The following is a 19244-nucleotide window of genomic DNA, read 5'->3' as shown; positions in this document are numbered from 1 at the left end:
CTGACATCACTCCCCACGCATCAGTTCTTCTTACAGCTTTTACTTAAAACATTGTCCTAAATCGTCTTACCTTTACCATTAAAGTGCTACAGACTTGAAAATCCAGTTTTTCAGTAGAGATAGGCAGTACATGAGTGTTTCCTGATGTACTCTCTAGATTACTTAAATAGTTTATTGATGTCCAAATGCCTTAAACCAAAACAGATAGCTTTGAAGTATTCCAATGAAGTGGTCACCCAACCACAGCTTTAGCTGTTGCTGAAGGAAGCGCCTTCCTATGGACCACTTGGTAAAGAGGCAAAACTATTTTTCACTTGTATAAAGAGTTCAGCATCTGGTATTTATTCATTAAGAGGTGAAAAATCGTTGCCTGGACTCCACAGCCTTGTGACATATTATTAATAACACGATGCTGAAGTTATAAATAATGTAGCGAAGACGAATTATGATTTTTCCCCTCTCCCCATCAGCCACTGGGTAAATCACGTCTCTTATTTTTTCATTCCCGCCCTTCCTGTCAATACATCACCCATGATGTAATGAACCAAAGTAAGAAATCATTTTATCATGAAGTTCACACCCAGAAATAATTCTTCACAATTTTGAGTTAACAAGGTTTTTTTTAATTCTTAAAAAACAAAAAAAACAAAGTGAATAAAAACGGGGTGCTCAAAATGAGCTTATTGATCCACTAGAAAGATTAAAAAACAGCCAACTGGCACAAAAACGGTGAGTTTGAAAAAAAATAATAGAAAAGTACAGTGCAGAATGAGTGTGGATTCACAGATCAGCAGTCCGTCTCTGCCCCTCTCACTCCTGCCCTAACTGTCCTCATGTTTGTTCTTTTCTAGTGTGCAACTTCACGGCATCAACCATCAACTCTGAAAAACCTTTCTTTTTAAAACTAGGAAAAGCTTGTCACCCGTTTGGATTCATTATTGACCCTGTTGTTGGATATTTTGACATCCCGATGGGACATTGCTAACTACTCCTCCGTGATGTCTGGCTGTTCAGACAGGCCTGCCAGTGACTCTGTGGTCTTCTGCAGGGCTTCCTGCAGGGCAGCGATAGCCTGATCGTGGCCTTCTAGCTTGGCTGCTTTGCTTTCCAAACCAGCTACCATGTCTCTTAAGTTCTCCAGCTGCTCGGGCTTCATCCTGCTGCTGTTGTCCTCCAAAGCAGCGAGCCTCCTCTCCAGGTCCTCCACCTGCTCACCCAAGCTGGAGTCTGCTGAAGGTAACTCTGTCTTGTCTCCTTCTAGAGCAGCTATACTAGACCGGAGATCCTCCAAACTGCTCTTCACTGCCTCCAGTTCTTGCTCCAAATTAGTTTTAATGTCCTCCACAGCTTTCCCATGTGCAGCCAGACTGCTCTCATGTGCATCATGTTTGTCAAACAGCAATTGTACTTTGGAGTTGATGTCTGACACTGAGGCAGACATTGAAACTACGTTTTCCTCCGACGCTTTGACTCTGGCTGCAAGGTCATCAGTTCTCAGCAGGGCCTGAGTAGCTGCTTCATTCACTTGCTCCTCCACATTACGAACGGCACCGGCAAACTGCTCCATGCCACTCTCTAGCATCACAGCCTTGTCCTTCAGAGCCTGAAGCGAAGCCTCGGTTGAAGACACAGTCTCCCTCAGATTCCCAGTGGTGTCTTGCATCACTTTCCTCACTGTCTCAATTTCCTGAGACACTGAGGCCACCTCTCGGTTGCGAGTCTGGAGCTCTTCCCTCACTGCACTGATCTGCTGTCTGAGGGAATCACCTGACGAGTCAGCTGCATCTTTGGCTGTTTTAATTTCAGCTACAGCATCAACAATGGCCGACAGCTCTTGTTTGATGAGAGCGGGGTCTTCGATGTCACCCAGGCGGGCTTTAAGATCAGCCAGCTGGCTCTGCGCCTCACTCTGAGCTTCAGTGAACTCTGCAACGCTGGCTTTAATGGACTGGCTGGCCTCAGCTAAGCGCTCCTCAATAGTCTTCTCCAGAGAGGAGAAGTCTTTCTCTCGAGCCTCCTTCACGTCATTGATACCCTCTGAAAGGTCCCTGAGTAGATCATTCTGGAGCCTCTGAAGGGCCTCCTCCACTCTCCTCGTCTCCACCTCGCCTCTCTTCATTCGACTGATGGCCCCCTCCAGCTCCACCCGTGTGATCCCCAGAGATGACTCCAGCCCATCCACAACACCCCTCAGAGACTCCACCTTTACAAAGAACATTGGAAACACAAAGACAAATTTTACTCACACTCTTTTCTCGCATTTAGATGTTATTAGATTTCACAGTCTACAGCCGTGCAAATGAAGCTCAAATCCAAAGTATAAAAATGAAATCTCTACAAGGTTGAAAAGATGGTGCAGGAATTTTTCAGTTTCTCAGTATTGTTATTCCCTGAACTGTATCAGAGCTTCACAGTGTAAGATAATCTTATACTGGGACTCGGTGCAGTCCCTTGCTTCTAAAGGCCACACATCCTTTTTACACAGTTTGCTTCTGATTTATCAATCCTAGCAAACAGAAGGTTTGCAGTGGGCTGCTTTTATGTGCCTGAGATGAATCCTGTCTCCTCTCTCTTTTTGGTATCATTCAGATCAAGCACAAGAAGAAATGATATATGAAACAAGCCTTTAACGGAGTCTCAGTCTCCACTTTAACAGCCTAGATATGAATTTGAATTTTTTAGCAGGGCTGAGTTCTGGAAAAGATATTGCCACCTCATGTTCTTTGTGAAGCAAGAGAAAGCTGAATCTCTGCATTAATGACTGACCTTGTAAATCCATCCTAATCTGCCCTGCCCAGCTTTGCAATCAGAAACGACTTGTTCTCATTCAAAGAAACCCGCGATAAAGGAATTCATAATACTGTAGATGACGTATTATTGAGTGGGTCTGAAATTTTATTACCCACTCACATTTTAGAGCTCACAAACACAGACTCCTAGAGTACATGAAGTAAAACCACATTATCCACGTCTATATAAGTGCATACGCGTTTACTATGAGGTGATGCTTCCTTTTAGAGTTCTGGAAAATACCTGGAACAATGAAAAGTGGCGTTTAGAAGTTCTATCCATTGATTCGTATTCTTTCCTACCTACCTGTTGAACGACACTTTCCACTTTGCCGCTCAGTTCTGCGCTTTGCCGTGCGCTCTCCTCGTGTTTTGCGTTCGTCTGGCGGATTTCATCCAGCGCTTGTTGTACATGAAAAGCAGCGAACCCTGCAGCACCTATTAACGCCACATAAAACACCGTGGTCACAAGAAGACTCAGGCAGCTGCCTGGCCGTGGCGACCCCTGAGGTCCGGGGGCACTCGCTCCGTTGTGGCTGCTCTTTTGGGTTTTCTTCGGCGCATCTTCTTGGCTGGATGCGGCGCTCTTGTCGCTATTCTTTGGCTTTTTCGCAGTCATGGTTAGCGGGAGCTTTGGGACGTGTGTGTGTGAGAGAGGGGGCTGCTAGTTTTGCAGTCGTGGATGGAGAGGCTTTTCAGTCCAGTCCCACTGACTGGACCAGCAGCGTATCAGTGAGCGCTTCGTGTCTTTCCCCGGGGGGCTTTTGCGCTGAGGTATGCGGATGGGGGTTGTCCCATGCCCAACTCCAGGCTCTGAATGGGTCTTGTCCGGTGACATAAAACACTAGGAAGCAATGAATGATTAGTGGGCTGCTGCACTTATAGTAGATTTTTATATTAGGCATGTTTTTATCTTTGCATCAGGTGTGATAATCGCATAAAGACAGATTTATATAGGTGTGTCATACTCTGATCATTTGCAGAAAAACTGTGACTTTTTAATAACGTGAAGGGGAGAGAAGAAGAAAAGATTTATCAAAGTGTCAGTCTGTGTGCCATTCACACACTTTTGTCTCTGTTATTATTCTTACAATTTTCCCCTAATGCTGTTTTTTTTTCTTTCTTTCTGCTGATGCAAACTTTCTGCACACAGCTCAGTGAAGCAGCGCAGCGCAGGGAGGGGCACTTTCTTCCCTTCCAGTTTGCTCCTCCTTTCATACGTGGCAGCTGAAGTTTTGGCACGGCAGCAAATCCCGTACTGTACACGTTCGCGCAGAGAAGAGACATCAGAAAAGTCACAGAGTCCGTGTGCAACTGTCAAAGTCAGTAAACGCATTATAAAGGTGAATAAATCACAGTTGTGGCACCAAAATCCCCTCACTATTGTGTGCTAAGTCTGGAGATTGCGCTTGATGTTTAATTTCAGTGCCAACAGTTCAGTGGTCTTAGTGATCTTTGAGGCATCGTTAAGTACTCATTCATGGTATATATTTTAATAATGTTGTCATTTTATTCTTTAGGGCTTTCTAATCTGCATCTTTACTGATAGACTTTTATTTTATTTCTGGATTTTGTTCTTTAAACCACATAACGAAAACGTTCTGAGACAGAATATTAGTCCTTTTCTGCCCCTTTTCTTAAAAAAAAGGACGTAAAAAACGACGAAATGGTCACATTCTCGGTTTGAACACTAGATGTCGCTAAGAGAGCGTTTAAAGTCAAAACCAGAACAAGCATTGTTCTATACATGAGAGCATTGCATGTGCAGAACACTGATGAAATTATTGACGTTCGTATTAAATTAAATTAAATTAAATTAAATTAAATGCAACTGTCTATGTTTCCCTAAATGTTTTATTCAGCAGAGATGTGCAACATAACAATTTTGCATATAGAAAAGTACAACAAAATTGCCAATAAAAGGAAGGAAAATGGAAATACTAAGTCAGAAGATGATAAAAATGTTAACATGTATATGTGGAAAAAAAAAAACTATAAACTTAAAAAGTGGAATGAGTTACTCCCCTGTTTTATTCCAGAGGGAGAGCTTATAAGTGATCCAATTCACACCTTGATTTGTTCCTTCAAAATGTACTGAATAATAATTGCGTATTAAACTCAAATGTGCAACAAGTTTAGACTATTAAGACAGTTAAAACAAGTCACAGTGTTACTTTTTGCATTGGCATTGTCTTCTTTTTGCATTTTTTGTTTTGTTTCGTGATGCTTAAATGTTTTCAGTTATTTAAAGCTGTGGACTGCAGGCAGGCCAGTTCGGCACTTTCAATCATCTACTTCTACTGCAAAGCAATGCTGTTTAATGGTCTGACGTTTTTAATTATGAAGTTAAAAAAGAAAGAAAGTTAATAATAGTGAAAATGATATTTCGTCATCCAGAGGACCCAATAGTGCCTGTATAGCTGGTTGAAAAGTTTTGTAGCTGTCTTTTAAATATGAGTATAAATAGCTAAATTCAATCAGTGGACAGATGTTACGTGGTATAAATTATGCAAAATGAGGAAAAGATTAATTTATCACGAAAATCTTCATTTCATTTAAAAAGTTTTTAAACTTTTTTTTAAAGTAATTTGATAAATGTCTTCATTTATATCTTCGACGTTAATTGAAAAAAAGGAAATTGAATAAATAAATAGATAAACCACTTTCATTAAAATGAATTTTTAATTTTAAAGACATGAATTGAAATTACATCTTCCTTAAAAATAGATCATGCCTTTAAAAATCCTGAAAGAGTAAAACAGAATAAAACAGAATAAAACGAATAAAAACGAAATAAAAAGATGAGACTTGTTTGTTTTATAAAAACCATCGTAAAGTAGATTTTCAGAATAAAGTAAGTTACATTTTTAGAAATGTAGATATGACAATGAAAGTACGTCCAAAACGTTTATTATTCGAGACTGAAGTGTTGGCTTGATCAGCATATACTTTTAATATAGTTTAACAAGCCCCATTTCAGGTGAAATGATAAAATCATAAAGAAGACATTTTTATATACTGTAAAACGTTACCACTTGTAACACTGGCACTTACCCGGCTGTGCGTAATGGGAATTTCCTAGCAGACTATGAACCCCGCATTAGTCCCCGCCCAGACGCCGTGACAGCAGACGCCGCTCCGTCCAGGTGTACGGTGTGAGGTATTGCAGTGATCCGGACCGTTTCAGACCTCTGTCGGTATATTTGCGTGAAATGGCCTAACGCGATATGCTTTGTCTCCGAGCTTGTCAGTCACTCGGACGTCCGAAATGCCGCCTCTCCGCCCATCTCGCCCCTCGTCTCCCAGAGAATAAAGCGGGAACACCGCTAACATGAACGCGGGCGAAGGGATCAGGCTGTGAGTTTAAACCTCGAGTGGGAAAAGCTAGCGGTTTGGCTAGCCAGCTAGCTGTGACACCCGGCGGCGGAGGCTCGGATATCGGATTTGCGCAACCATGGCGGGGCTCATCAAGAAGCAGATCCTGAAGCATCTCTCCAGGTCAGTGATGAGCCGAGGTTAACGCTAGCAGACAGGGAGTGGAAATAAAGCGACGACGAATGGATCAAGCTGTCACAGGCGTTAGCTAGCAACCACAAAAACCTCACTTTAATGAGTTTATGCTTGCCGCACATAGATGAAGGATGTCCTGTAATTTAACACGTCCCTCCGTTGACTGTCACTGTGCGTTTTTGAGTTGGTAATCCTCACAGAACCTGAGACGTGGCTACCCAGCTAAGTGTGCTAGCACCACGCGAGCTGCTAATCCTCCAGACACTTGCTAAGTCGGGTTGAACCAGTTGTGTAGTTGAGGCAGATTGTTAAAATCAACAATCTCAGCGTTCACCTCAAGGTAGCTTAACCTTCAGCAACTGCCTAGCAGGTAGCTAGTGGGCATACAGTCAATATAGTAATGGGAAGACAGGTGCAGGGTACAGGTTTGTTTACATGGGTTTAAACCCCTTTTATCTGGCACTTTTCGCCTTTGTGTTCCCCTATCAGGCATCATACTTAGTGTACATGGAGCCTCAACGTCCTATTATTCAAGATAAGGTCATTTAGAAAGTGAAATATATTGTCCTGCCCCCTAACTCAATATATTTAACAGCATTTTGCGTCACTGTTAAACACCCCACCATATTATATCTATGTTGCCCTTTAATGCCTCTCCAAACGTCATGGAATAGTAATGATGTAGTAGCGTTCAGCTGTCATATTTCTAATCCAGATCACTGATGAGTAAGTCATGAAAAGCCTACAAGCATGCAGGTGGACTGGTTCTTGGAAAGAAAGAAAAAAGCAGTGAGGTGATTGTCCTCACTGATAGAAACCTTTGTTGAAACTGTGATGAATTTGTCACCCTGTGGATTATATCAGCATTTGTTATTGCTGTGCCCTTGATGTTCTTGCACAGTGCTGCAGTTAAAAATTAAAATGATCTGCTGCACACCACTTATTAGTGGCACGTCCTTCAGCGTGTTGTGTTGAGATAAGCGCATGTACATATGACTGTGCATGCTGTCAGCAAAAAAATAGCATCTACTTTGACAGGAAATGACTGGAGGAGGCGTGATGTCATCTGTCTTTTTACTTGCCATCCTTTTTTTTTTTTTTTTTGTCCTGGCCTGATTGGTCTGTTTCTGAGCGGAAGAAGACAGTCGACCAGTCCTGCATCTTTCAATTTGGTGATGTCATGATCGAGGTGCTGGTGTCAGAATACCAGAGCAGGGTGGCCCTAAATGCTCTACTGCACGAGTTTGGCCACAGCAGGCTGTGATTCTGCATAGACACTCTCTGCTTTATCACCATCATTATCTGTGTGCTTACAGCTGCAGTTTATGTTTTGAGTGTCAACAGCTTAACTGTTGCAGAGGACATTCCTCTCTCAAATACTGTCTGTGACTAGGACTGTCACAGTGAGCCAGCATCACATCTTCACAGTTCACTGATCAAGACGTCTGCAATGACCGTTCCCCCTCTGGGCAGGACAAGTGCACTGAGGCATGCATGACATATTAAACTAGTTGAAAGAGCCCCGTTTTCACGATGTGATCTGTTAGAAGAAGCTTTGTGTTTTACTTTTCATGCCCAAGAATGAGTTTGTGAATGCTGAGAGAGCACTGGCTGAGCTGCCGGCCTCAATGTTTTGCCCTAATGTGAAAGTGTTTAGTCGATAAAGTGTTTCGCAGAAGGTCGAACTCAGGTAGCCCCCGGGGGTGAGTTAACAACAAGGTGTTTGCTTGTCTGCGTTACGGACCGCTTTGGATATCGACACGACACTGGCTCAGAGCCTGACGCGGCGAGATCCAGTTACACACACAAAAACAGATGTAGCGATGCTATGTTTCTCCTGAAAGAGGCTGTCTCAATGAGGTGAAAGGTCACACTCTCATATAAAGGAATATTACGGAGCTGGGAAAGGAGCTTAATTACAGGTGTTCCAGTTAATGAATGAGCATTCATTTCCTTATTTCTTGTCTTCCTCCTTTTGTTGCTTCTTCATTTCTTAGCACATGTAATTCTTTTAACCCTTTTGTGACCCTTTTAAAATGTCCTCACTTTCTTCACTTTTCTACCTTTAGTCTCTTAATCTGATTCTGACTTTTGTCATTATTAGTTTATTGTCCTCAGTATACAAATAAATATCCAAGAATAGCAAAAAAAAACAGGCAAGAGAATATACCAGAACTCAAGGTTTTGTTTTTGTCTGTCCAGCTATCAAAAAATGTCAGTGATTTCTTTGTGTTTCCATGTCTTGAATTCAGTCCTCCTCAAAGAAGCATTCGATTTGACACGTTAAACAACTTTTTCAATATATTTTTGCTGTGTTTTGACCTCTTCCTTTCATAACGTCATTATGACTGAGTTAAATGGATGCTTATGAATTTCGTAGGGCCGTCATATAGCACTACCACTAATTGTAAGTAGAGATGGCACGATACCACTTTTTTATGTCCGATACCGATATCATAAATTTGGATATCTGCCGATACCGATATGAATCCGATATAGTGTTTTGAGGTTGAGTTGAGTCTGTGCTTTCTCATCATTGGAGTTTTAGTGCCCATTGCAGTGGGAGAAATGGATTAATTTCTTCTCCTGTGTTTATCACCACGAGTATCTTCCCATCCTCTGCTGTAGCTGTGTAATAATGCACCATAGTGATGCACTCCACTATTCCCTCTGCTGGTGGGAAGGCTATTATGGCCTGAGTCATGACTAAGTCCCTCGCTTTGGGTGTCTCATCAGTGTGTAGCTGTGAAGTGCTTAGTGTGTAGGTTGTGTTTGTGCAGCGAGTGCAATAGAGCGACATTTGGCCAGGGTCCCTCCAGGCCTTGGCATCCTCTGCTGCCCGTGACTGGGCTGGTGGATTGTTTTCTCCTTCACGCTAACCTTTTCGCTGCCTCCACGGGGCCGTAAATATTCCACAAAGACGTGCTGTGCCAACACATACTCGCCCAACTTTTTCAGGTTGCCTTCATTGTGTTGTGTTTGCATGGAGGCGTTTAGTAGGAGTTTGTGTATGTGGGATTAAAGGGTCTACCTCCTGATGTCAAATTCAAAAAGGAAGAGCAGGCAAAAATCCAGGCGTGCAATAAAAGTCCAACTGGTAGCATGCTTGAAGCTTTACTGGCAATATATACTCATCACCCACTTTATTAGGCACACTTGCTAGTAAGGGGTGAGGCCCAAGGTGTTGCCATCAGAACTGCCTTAAATCTTTGTGGCATAGAGTCAACAAGGTGCTGGAAACATTCCTCAGAGATTTTGGTCCATGTTGTCATTAACGCGTCACACAGCTGCTGCTGATTTTTTTGACTGTACATCCAAAGGTGCTGTTTTGGTTTGAGATCTGGGGACTGTGGAGCTCATTTGTGTACAGTGAAACTCATTGTCATTTTCATGAAACCAGTTTGAGATGAGCTGTGCTTTGTGATGTAGTCATAAAGGGAACAATACTCAGGTTGACTTTGCAGTTTGATTTGCACCAAGACCAGCCTGTCTGACGCAAACAAACACACCGCGTTCAAAGTCACTGACATCACCTTTATTCCCCATTCTGAAGCTCCTGTTTGAATTTCAGGAGGCCATCATGATCTTTTGCATGCCAAAGTGCAGTGAGTTGCTACCATGCGATTAGTTGATGTTAATGATGAGTTGAATTCTAAAGTTTTTGATAAGTGTAAATATTAATCAAATATTGCAAATGAGTCCAAAATCTCTGAAGATTTATATAATAGGAGTGAAAACAAATGAAAATGCTTTTTTTGTTTTAGCCTTTTTTTCTTGCCACTAAGCCAAAATCCACCCATCCATTTTCTTTCACTGAGGTCAAGTTGCGGTTTCAATTGGGAATCGAGAAACATGCTGAACGCTTCCTTCTCTGAGTACTTGCATGTCTTTTTGACAGTTGATCATTGCAAAACACTGACGTCAAACTCAAAGCAGTGCAGCTTTACTGTCTACATCATGTTTGCACACTGCAATAATGAGACACGTGCTAAAACCTCACAGTCTAGCTGCCTTTGAACACAGAATTGGTAAAGAATTGATAAAGATTTTCCCCTTTAGATAATAATATCATTAGCCCTCTGTGGTTGCAGTGTAGCTGATTGAGCAGGGTATTTCACACAAACATCACCCCAGCGATTCCAGTTCCTGTTGGGGAATCCCGAGACACTCTTGGAAAGCCAGTCTTTCCAGTAAGCTTTGAGTCTCCTCCCTCCCTGCTGGAAAACCTACAAAGGAATGAACCAAGGAATCATTGTGATTAGATGCTTAAACCGCCTCATCGGTCTCCTTTTGACGCTCCCATCAGATCCATCATGATGTAGAAGCTCCTCCTCCAATCCCTAATACTTAGTCAGGCCACCCCAAAACAACAAATATAACCAAATGCAGGACTGTAACGAAAGATTTTGATTATCAGATCATTAATTATTTATATTCTAGTAAATCAAAGAGTAAATTTGGGCCATTTGTTTTTTTAAAAATGATGATACTGTAAATTGCAGGTTTTCATATCATATAGGTTGTCATCCAGCTAGCTAAGGATAAGTGACTGATGCCTAATGCTTAATCATTTTTCTTAACCTTTGCTATCAGAATTTTGTGACCCAGAACAGATAAAAGAAGATGATGAGGTGCGACAGACCGTGGCTTGCAGCCTTCAGATACCGTTAATGAGTCCAAGCTTTAATCAAGCTCGAATTATTAAAGCCAGGCAGTAAGAGGCAATATCCTCAGGAAGGCTCTATATAATGTGAATATTGGGTAGAGATTGTAGACTACAGCGACTGGCAATTAAGAAGAGGATCCTGTGTGTGCTGCACAAACCCACACTGCACTCCTCTGACCTGGAAGCGTATCTTAGGCATGGCTTTAAAAATATAATTGGCTTTGAGAAACACTTTAGTGTGATTTAATGTGTGACTTGTCAAATTATCCCAGCAAGTCACATTCACCAGAAGCATCTTATTGTCCTAATTGGCCTCCAATTACATCCAGCACCTGGTGATCTGTTGAGGAATACTGACCCTAATGAAAGGCGTTATCAGTTGAGGAGGCTCAACCCGCTCTCCTGTTTACACTGAATGGGCCAGTGAAGGATTTAGAGGGCTGTTTAAAGCTCATGTTCACCATTTTTCTTGTTGAGCCAAGTAAAAATGTAGGAACTCCCCTTTCTCTTCCGGTAAACTGCAATTCTAGGTTGCACAGGAATGCCCTGAAGATGCCGCCTGTGTTTCCTGTTTTATCCTCTTTCTGTTTGTCTCTTTGTTTCTCACTTTATGTCACCGCAGTCTTTGTTGCTAAAAAAAACAAAAACAAAAATAGAGTTGGTAGTCCTCTGAGTCATTCTGGCTGTTTTGCCTCCTCTCTTTCTGGCACTGATGTCATCAGGGTGCGCCTCAAATGCATCGTCGGAGAGTAGGAAAAACCTGTATCCATCGACCAGATCCGCAGACATAAGCATACAGTGTGGCGGGCCAAATCTCTGCTCTTGGTTTGTGGTTGTGTGGGAAGTTGCAGGATCAGCGTACTGTTGGAGACGTCCTTAGCTGAGTTTGAGCAAAATGACTCACAAATGTTTATTAGCAGCAGGTGTTTACTGAACAGCCAAGTCATGCAGATGGAAAAAGAAGGATGAAAAATTGGTGATGCATGTTGCATAAACGTGAACCTTGAAGCAGAAGGTTAGATTAGCTTTGGGTAAGATTCTGAACGGCAGGAGAGAAGGAGACAGCAGCTCTCTCCAAACACGACTACAGAGCAGAAACTACAAATGGAGCCGAGGGGTAGATGGCACAACAGTCACTGTAGTGCAGCCACTTTCATTTGATCACATTTTAATATAAAAAAAAATATTAATTTTAAACGCTTTAAGGTATTTAAAAGTGGCGTCCTTCTTTGTGTATCTTTTGGCATGACGGCTACTAATCGTTTCAAATGGGTCATGTGAAACTGGTTAAGTTTTGCAGGAATTAGCTCTGTGCTGAGTGGTTAATTTTGTCCTTTGGAGAGGCAGATACCCCCACCTGCAGCCATTAGCCTGCTCTAATCTCTTTATGGGCCTGGATCTGGTCCGGTGAGCTGGAACCTGCTGACTGGAATAATGGCTGAGGTCTAGTGTGGAGAGATGAAAGAGAAAGATGACAGTGTGTGTGAACATAATACCCTCTACCTCTTGCTGTTGACTGGGATCTACCTGCTTAATTTAGCTTTAGTAGCCTTGATATTAGACAGCTGATTAACAGCATTTTATTTGCTCACAGTAGTGATTTATTTATGGAGTTGAAGGAAGGCAAGAGGAAGCCCCGACTGAGGATGATATACCAGATAAGGTGCAAAAGAGGGAGGGGAAACTAGCTGGCTAGCTGGCTGATACTTGATCAGCAGCAGAAATGAATATTTCACTGGTCACAAGGCTAAGACGCTCCATCTCTCAGACACGAACTGTTTCTATGTGTATGCCCATGTGTGCATTGAATTGTTTGTGTTTTGCTTGTAAGAGTTTTAATTTATTTATTTTTTGGACTCATTCTGCTGTGCCGAGGCTCAGTTTATGCTTCCACAGCTGAATAATTTACACGGATGGCGAATACGAGAAGAATCCAGTGCTGCCAGGAGAAGGTGTTGGGTGTAAAGGAACTGGATTTTGACTGACTGAATCATTACAGACATGAGCTGCTGAATCACAAAGCAGTGATCACTGGGCAGAGTGTCCTGATAGTCTGGGTCCAGACAGACCATCTGAACAAAAACAAAAACCTTTTGTCTTCTTATGACTATCCAGTTTCTTAATGGCTGCGTAATCATACAGCACCATTTCGGGAATGCCGAGAGTGCAAGTTTTTGAGCTCTTCATGACTCTCATGAGCTCTCCGTGACTTTCTCTACCAATGTGACTTTAAGAAGTTGCTTTCAGGTTTTTAATTGACTCTTATACTTCTTACTAGACTAACCTGATTTTGGTCTCTTGTTATATTTTTCAGCTTTTACTATTGTTTTGAAAAATTGATTCAAATTCACCAATCAGTTACCTGCTGATGCCAAACTCACACAATGGAAAACAGTAGTTTAAGAATGCACGCGACCAAAATGATTACAGCTTTGTGCAATCGAGCGAGCTTTGAAATCGCTGCTACAAAGACGGCAACATGGTCTGCGAACAAACGCAGCCAGTTGCCGTCTTTGAATGTACTTTGGTGTGTTAAGACGGCGAAAAAGTGGCAATAACATGGAGCAACTCTGCCATCAGTCTTTTAACAGTTTGAAATTGAATGAGGCTAAGTTGGCAATTACACGCAATCTATTTGCAATAAAACGAAGATAAACTGTAATAAAATGGTGAAAATGGCAAATCTGTTGGCATCTACTTACACAGAAAATTTCACGTTAACTACTTGCAGATTTGAAATGGCCATTTGTTCGCCAATCGGACTTGCTCAGATTGAGTCCAGCATCGTGCAAATCTGTATTTATAATTGAGATGGCAATGATTTCCAAACCAATCTGCCCGAGAGTGATTGCAGTTCGTCCAAGTTGGACCGTGGTGGTTTGGAGACAGGATCGCCTCTCACTAGGCGACCTGTGCAGTGGCATCATGATTGAAAGCGGTTGCCCAGAGGTTAAGTTATAGTCACATATGAATCTACAACTCACAAGTTAATCCACCCCTTCCTGCTGTAATCAACCTTTCCTCAGGTTTTGCTGTGCTTCTTCGTAGAGTCACATATGGCGTCACATATCTGTGTCTTGAGCATAGACGTATGGATTGTGTTATTTTTATTAGCTTGCTCTAAATTAGGAGGTGGGTATATCAAGATAAGTGTGTCCAGTGTTGGTTGGGTTTAGTGTTGACCTGATTTATTGGTAGCTTTGGCGTCCACGCCTAATGTTATTGCAGGATGGTCACCTCTGCTGACCTCACTAGAAAAGTACAACTAAGTAAGCACTATGGTGGGTTGAAAAAGCAATAGATCTATTATTCTAGTGCTAAAGAGTTTCAATAATAAATAATTATTTTTTTTAACCTGATCCCAACCAGTAATATTATTTATATAAAATGAGTATTAATAGGAGTCTGAGTTAAAGTAATTCAAAGCAAAATGTATTAATATTTGTTTGTGAAATAGACAATAAATACAAAAATCAATCACACGATTTAGATCATGCTACAATAAAACTGCATGCCTGCATGTATCTTGACTTAACAGTGTTGATATACAAATGTTAGGATAATATGGTACTATTCAGTGGATCATGGCATTCTGGTAGATCTATGCTCAGTTGGTTTACACTCAGTTAAATGTTTTTTGTTTTTTTTAATTTTTATTTATTTATTTTCTGGTGTAACTCAGAAAGAAAATCTCTTTCTGGTGTCAGTTTGCTATTATTAACCCTTTAAGACCTACCATAGAACCAAGTCCGCCAGAGCTTATATTATTTTTACATGTTGTGGAGCCATTTTTGGGAGCATTTCAAGTTGATATACATCAATACAACCATTATAGCTCAAATTTTAATAATATGTCTGCATCAAGTGCATAGTAATTACATAAATTGCAAAAAAGTGCTTTTTATGCAGTTTTTGCAAAGCTATATGTGGAAGGAAACTGTGACTTAGGACAAGCTGATGGCATAAGATGTAAGTACAACTCCTCCGGTTTCATATGCAAAAAAAATTATTGCGCTAGCTTATGTGGTTGCAGTTCTACCGGGATTTAAAAATAGTTACGCAAAACAGAGCGTGCCTGCTCCAACCGGCTTTAAAGGGTTAAAGGTGTTCCACAGGGATCCAGTTTTGGACCTCATAGTATTAACAATGACACCCCAAACTGTGGCGGACACTTCTATGGTCAGGTTTCATTTATTTATTGTTTTTTAACATTTCAAATGAATATCAGGCTAGGATCTAATGCTTTTGTAGGGCTTTATCATGGTTTCACTGCATTTTTCAACGTGATGCGGACCAAAATTGGGAATGTACAGGGAAGGCCATGAAGCTCTTGACGGCAAAAGAAAGAATGTGAAATCAATAAAATCACAGTAGTGTTTAGAGGAGATTGTACTGAATTGGTCTGCGGAGATTTCTGCGTCAATGATCCACTCAGTGTGTGGCTACTCTGCTAACTATTAACCAATACTCAAACTGTGAATGGAGGCAGAAAACACTTAGGTCATGGACATCAAGTTTGTGTGATTAAGTGTCTTTACTTTGTGTAAAAGCAAACAGGGACTCACTGATTCGGCATACAGCATATAGCATGGGACACTGGCAAATACTTATAAATGTGCACCTTATTTTATGAGACTGTGAGGCCTGGGTACACTTTGTCCAGTGTTAGTTACACATATTACTGTGCTAGACTGACCCGTGTTTTTTTTCAGCATCTGTTTATGAGCTTATCATCAGTAGATTGAGCAGTGTATAAGCAATACAAATACAGCTTCAATTAAGTAGAAAACACCTTTTCCAAACACTAGCTTTGGTTTTATGACGTATGTCTTTCCATTCCTGTTGCTGGAATGTTAAATTCAACAGCAGTCATAACCTTAAATTATGGGCTTTTAAACATTTTTTTAGTGTTTCTAAATATAATTTATTCTGTATTTAATATAACTGTTTTTTAAAACCACAAGCGTGTGTGTGTGTGTGTGTGTGTGTGTGTGTATGTGTGTGTTGCAATCGACATCCAATACACCGTAAGCGCTACTCTTGGGATTTGCTTGGCTGGCCTGTCGGTTTGTTTACAGCCTGTTTCTATAAATATATCTGGACTCTTCTCGTCTGTGTCCCGTAGGTTTGCTAAGAACCTGTCGCCCGACAAAATCAACCTGAGCACGCTGAAAGGGGAGGGCCAGCTCACCAACCTGGAGCTCGATGAGGAGGTGCTCCAGAGCCTGCTGGACCTGCCCACCTGGCTGGCCATCAATCGTGTGGAATGCAACAAGGCTGCCATCAGGGTGAGACAGGGTTGTTCAATTTGTCACCTATTTACTGGAAATGATGACTTTTAGGGAAGAGCTTTGGCGTCAGATTGAAACAACCCTTACGCTTTTATAGAGAACATTAGGACTGGAAACACTGGGTTTAGGAAAATTAATTTGATTTGTAAAATGAGACGTGGGTTATGATGCTGGTTCCAGTGGTGCTTTTTTAAGGAGTCATATTTAAATAGATGTGCAAAGCAGATTTTGCACTCAAGTCAAGGATACCTAGAATACTCCATAAACACACAATGTGTATATACAAACGCACACACTCATCCCCCTCCCTTTCCAAACGCCTTTGATGCTTGTTTCCTGTGGGGGAAGACGGCGGGTCTGTGTGCCGCGCTGGAATGGTAGCGCTGTGTAGGACGACTGCTGTGTTCCTTCGGATTACTCCTCACCCCCCTACCCAACCCCTGTGGCTTGTCACGTGCTCCAATGTTGTGATGTGGACATTTATGTGCTCTCTGTGCAGAGTTTTTGTTGTTTCCTGTTCTCATGCTGTCCTCCCATAGGTGCCCAGCGTGAGAAGAGGTCTCTTTTTTTCCTCTTGTACTTTTCCCATTGTTGTGTACTTTTTCAGTGTTTTTTTTTCTGTAACGCTGCCAATCTCCGACTGTATTCCCATGTGATGTCTTTGTTGTGTGTGTAAGTCGGGGGGGGGGGTCCTATTCCTCTGCGGGGCAACCTGCATATGGCCAATAAAGCATTCATTCAATTAAATTCAAAACAGTGTGCCTTAAAACATATCATACAAGTGTTGAAGGCACACTGGTAACACTACATAAGCACTCTCTGCTGGAGCTGTCTGACACTCCGATGCGGTCATGGTGATCAGCCAAGTATCATGACTGAGAGCAGCCTCTGACACACCCTGGAAACGGTGAATGCAGCTGTATAATTTTCTTCATGACTGGACTTTTATTCAGGCCAAGGTCCATTTTCCACCTCTGCCTTCCCTCCCCCACCCGACTACCTTCCCCTCTTATCCTCAAAAAGCCGAACCGTCAGCTCATAGCATAATTTTTCAAGCCTTTTCTTCTTGTTTCGATTCGCTTTAAGGTTGCCACTTTGACGTCTGATCAGCTGTAAATGCAATGTACCATTGTTCCCTTGTCTTTACTTGTAAAAGTCACGTCAGTTGGGGTCAGTGTAAGGGGAATATGATTTCTGAGTGAACGATGAAGCTGGTGAATTGAAACCTTCACTTTAACGTAGCTCGCTGGGTATTTTTGTGTTTGCTATTAAACCGGCTTTTTAAATAAAACAGAAAGCAGAATCATATCTCACTTCCTCACTTGTTAGATCCCCATCTGTTCTTTGCATCTTCCTGTTACGGAGACAGTAAGCCTCACACATTCACCTCTTCCCTTTAAAAAGCCGCAATACACAAATTAGAGTAAAAATAGGTTGCTTCATTGAATGGTCCTGTTGAGTAAAGTTACACAATCGATATCTAGACGGGCAAAGACTCATTTGTAACTTCACATACTGTAGTAGATGTTTCTGCCTCAGTGGTTTAAAAGATGAGCTAGAACCCCCTGATGTCTTTGTGAAAACCAGAAGGAAGGCAAATGAAATGGATTTAATTGAATTAGCATTTCCCATTACTTGATTTATGACATCTCCCAAAAAGGAGTCGCTCTGTGACAGAAAAAAACCCTGAAACCGAACATAAGCATTTAATCGGTTTTGCTATATAATTTGACTTGAATCAGGAGGCTGCATGTCGAGGATTAATGACGCTCTGGAGATGAATGAATGAGCTGCCAGTCAGTCTATACTACTCATTGATTACGTTTTTGTTCTTTCTACTCTGCTGGATTTGTACATCCTCTTGATTGAAATTGCATTTTTCATTTCAGTGTGAACCACATATCTGAATGAGTGAGGTAAAGATTAGTTCTGTGTAGCATGCAATGCTGCAAAGCTGACATGCTGCTCTGCTTTCACCCACAGATACCATGGACCAAGCTGAAGACTCACCCGATCTCTTTGGTAAGTTGATGTGCCACTTTTGTTTTTTTTTTTACACGATCTTGTTGTGGTTAAAATCAATAAGTGAATGTCCAGGATATATGATACACTTTATTAGAAGGTTAAGAGCAGGAAATGGCAAACAAAATGTGTTAGTAAGCTTCCTAAAGCACTGCTAAAGCTTTCCTTTGACGCACTCGCACATATGACGTACGACAGCCTTTAGTTTCCCGTCTTGAGCCCGTTTTATCTTCAGTATGCTGTTAATTGGCCTTCGTGTTGGTGCTGAACTTTTCCAAAAGCTCGTTTATGTCTGTTCCACTGGCTGCCATTGTTTCTCTGACCTCCGCCTGAATGAGCAGGCCACAGGTGTCAGGTTGATAGACTCCCAGTCTCCAGGTAGCTTCAATTCCCAGAACACGGGCCAGTGAAAACCAGCAACAAGAACAAACGGTACACCTGCCTACACAAAACCTTTAGACGCCTTCAGCTCTGAGCGTTGTGAACTTTCTGGGCTCAAGGAAACATTTTTGTGTTTTCTAATGTGCATTTCCTCTTCGGGGTTCATTAGTTTTAGTGTTAATTTGAGCTTTTTCATATCATACTGTGTTTGGTATTTGTCAGGGGCAAGATTTAACACATTCAGGTCTAGCATCAAAGTACGAAAAGATAAAATACACACCAGCGCTTCCTGACGATTGTTGGATTGGCAAATTTTAATACGTTGAAAAAGACTATATAAAAGTAAGGCTGTTTGCTTATTTTGCATATTTTAGCTCATGCAGCCAGAGGATTGTTGAGCTCATGACATACCAAGGCACCCGTCCCTTCGCCAACTGGTTACCAAACCTTTATCGCGGAATCACTCAGCCTGTAATGCTGCTCCGAATTTAACTAAACTGAAATAAACAACCACCTAATGGTCTTCACTCAAAACATGCTCAATTTTGTCATATGTCTTTCTCAACGAATTTTTATTCTCATTAG

The 19244-nt window shown here is 41.6% G+C and overlaps 2 protein-coding genes across 5 annotated transcripts in view; one reads left to right on the top strand and one right to left on the bottom strand.

The window, feature by feature from the left end:
- Window positions 1–600: 600 nt before the first annotated feature.
- ckap4 (cytoskeleton associated protein 4) lies at window positions 601–5939 on the bottom strand. 2 transcript variants are annotated; one of them, XM_084909154.1, is made up of 3 exons: window positions 5844–5939; window positions 3097–3633; window positions 601–2203 (listed from the first exon to the last, which is right to left on the bottom strand). In XM_084909154.1, the coding sequence occupies exons 2-3, from the start codon at window positions 3406–3408 to the stop codon at window positions 986–988; spliced, it is 1530 nt and encodes a 509-aa protein (XP_084765280.1). In that variant the 5' UTR covers window positions 3409–3633; window positions 5844–5939; the 3' UTR covers window positions 601–985. The 2 variants fall into 2 exon arrangements, with proteins under 2 accessions (XP_084765280.1, XP_084765282.1); XM_084909156.1 differs by lacking the exon at window positions 5844–5939 and having other exon boundaries at window positions 3097–5356.
- Window positions 5936–19244, top strand: part of bltp3b (bridge-like lipid transfer protein family member 3B) — a 32968-nt gene continuing 19659 nt past the window's right edge. For 2 of the 3 annotated variants that reach the window (XM_084909152.1, XM_084909151.1), the window contains exons 1-3: window positions 5937–6287; window positions 16091–16253; window positions 18240–18278. In XM_084909152.1, coding sequence (XP_084765278.1) covers window positions 6244–6287; window positions 16091–16253; window positions 18240–18278 — 246 coding nt within the window. In that variant the 5' untranslated portion in view covers window positions 5937–6243. Of the gene's footprint in view, window positions 6288–16090; window positions 16254–18239; window positions 18279–19244 lie in introns of all 3 variants that reach the window. The other variant, XM_084909150.1, reaches the window with a different exon arrangement.

The sequence above is a fragment of the Perissodus microlepis genome, chromosome 17 (assembly GCF_051167445.1).
Source record: "Perissodus microlepis isolate ML-2025 ecotype Zambia chromosome 17, ASM5116744v1, whole genome shotgun sequence".
Classification (NCBI taxonomy): Eukaryota; Metazoa; Chordata; class Actinopteri; order Cichliformes; family Cichlidae; genus Perissodus; species Perissodus microlepis.
Note: the sequence above shows the minus strand (reverse complement) of the source record. Positions and strands in the feature narration are given on the sequence as shown.

Bases quoted from the DNA above. Each gene is read 5' to 3' on its own strand.
- ckap4 (XM_084909154.1), bottom strand. From the start codon at position 3,408: ATGACTGCGAAAAAGCCAAAGAATAGCGACAAGAGCGCCGCATCCAGC. The intron at 2,204-3,096 runs GTAGGTAGGAAA...TTCTTTGTAAAG, and splicing joins TGGAAAGTGTCGTTCAACAG to GTGGAGTCTCTGAGGGGTGT.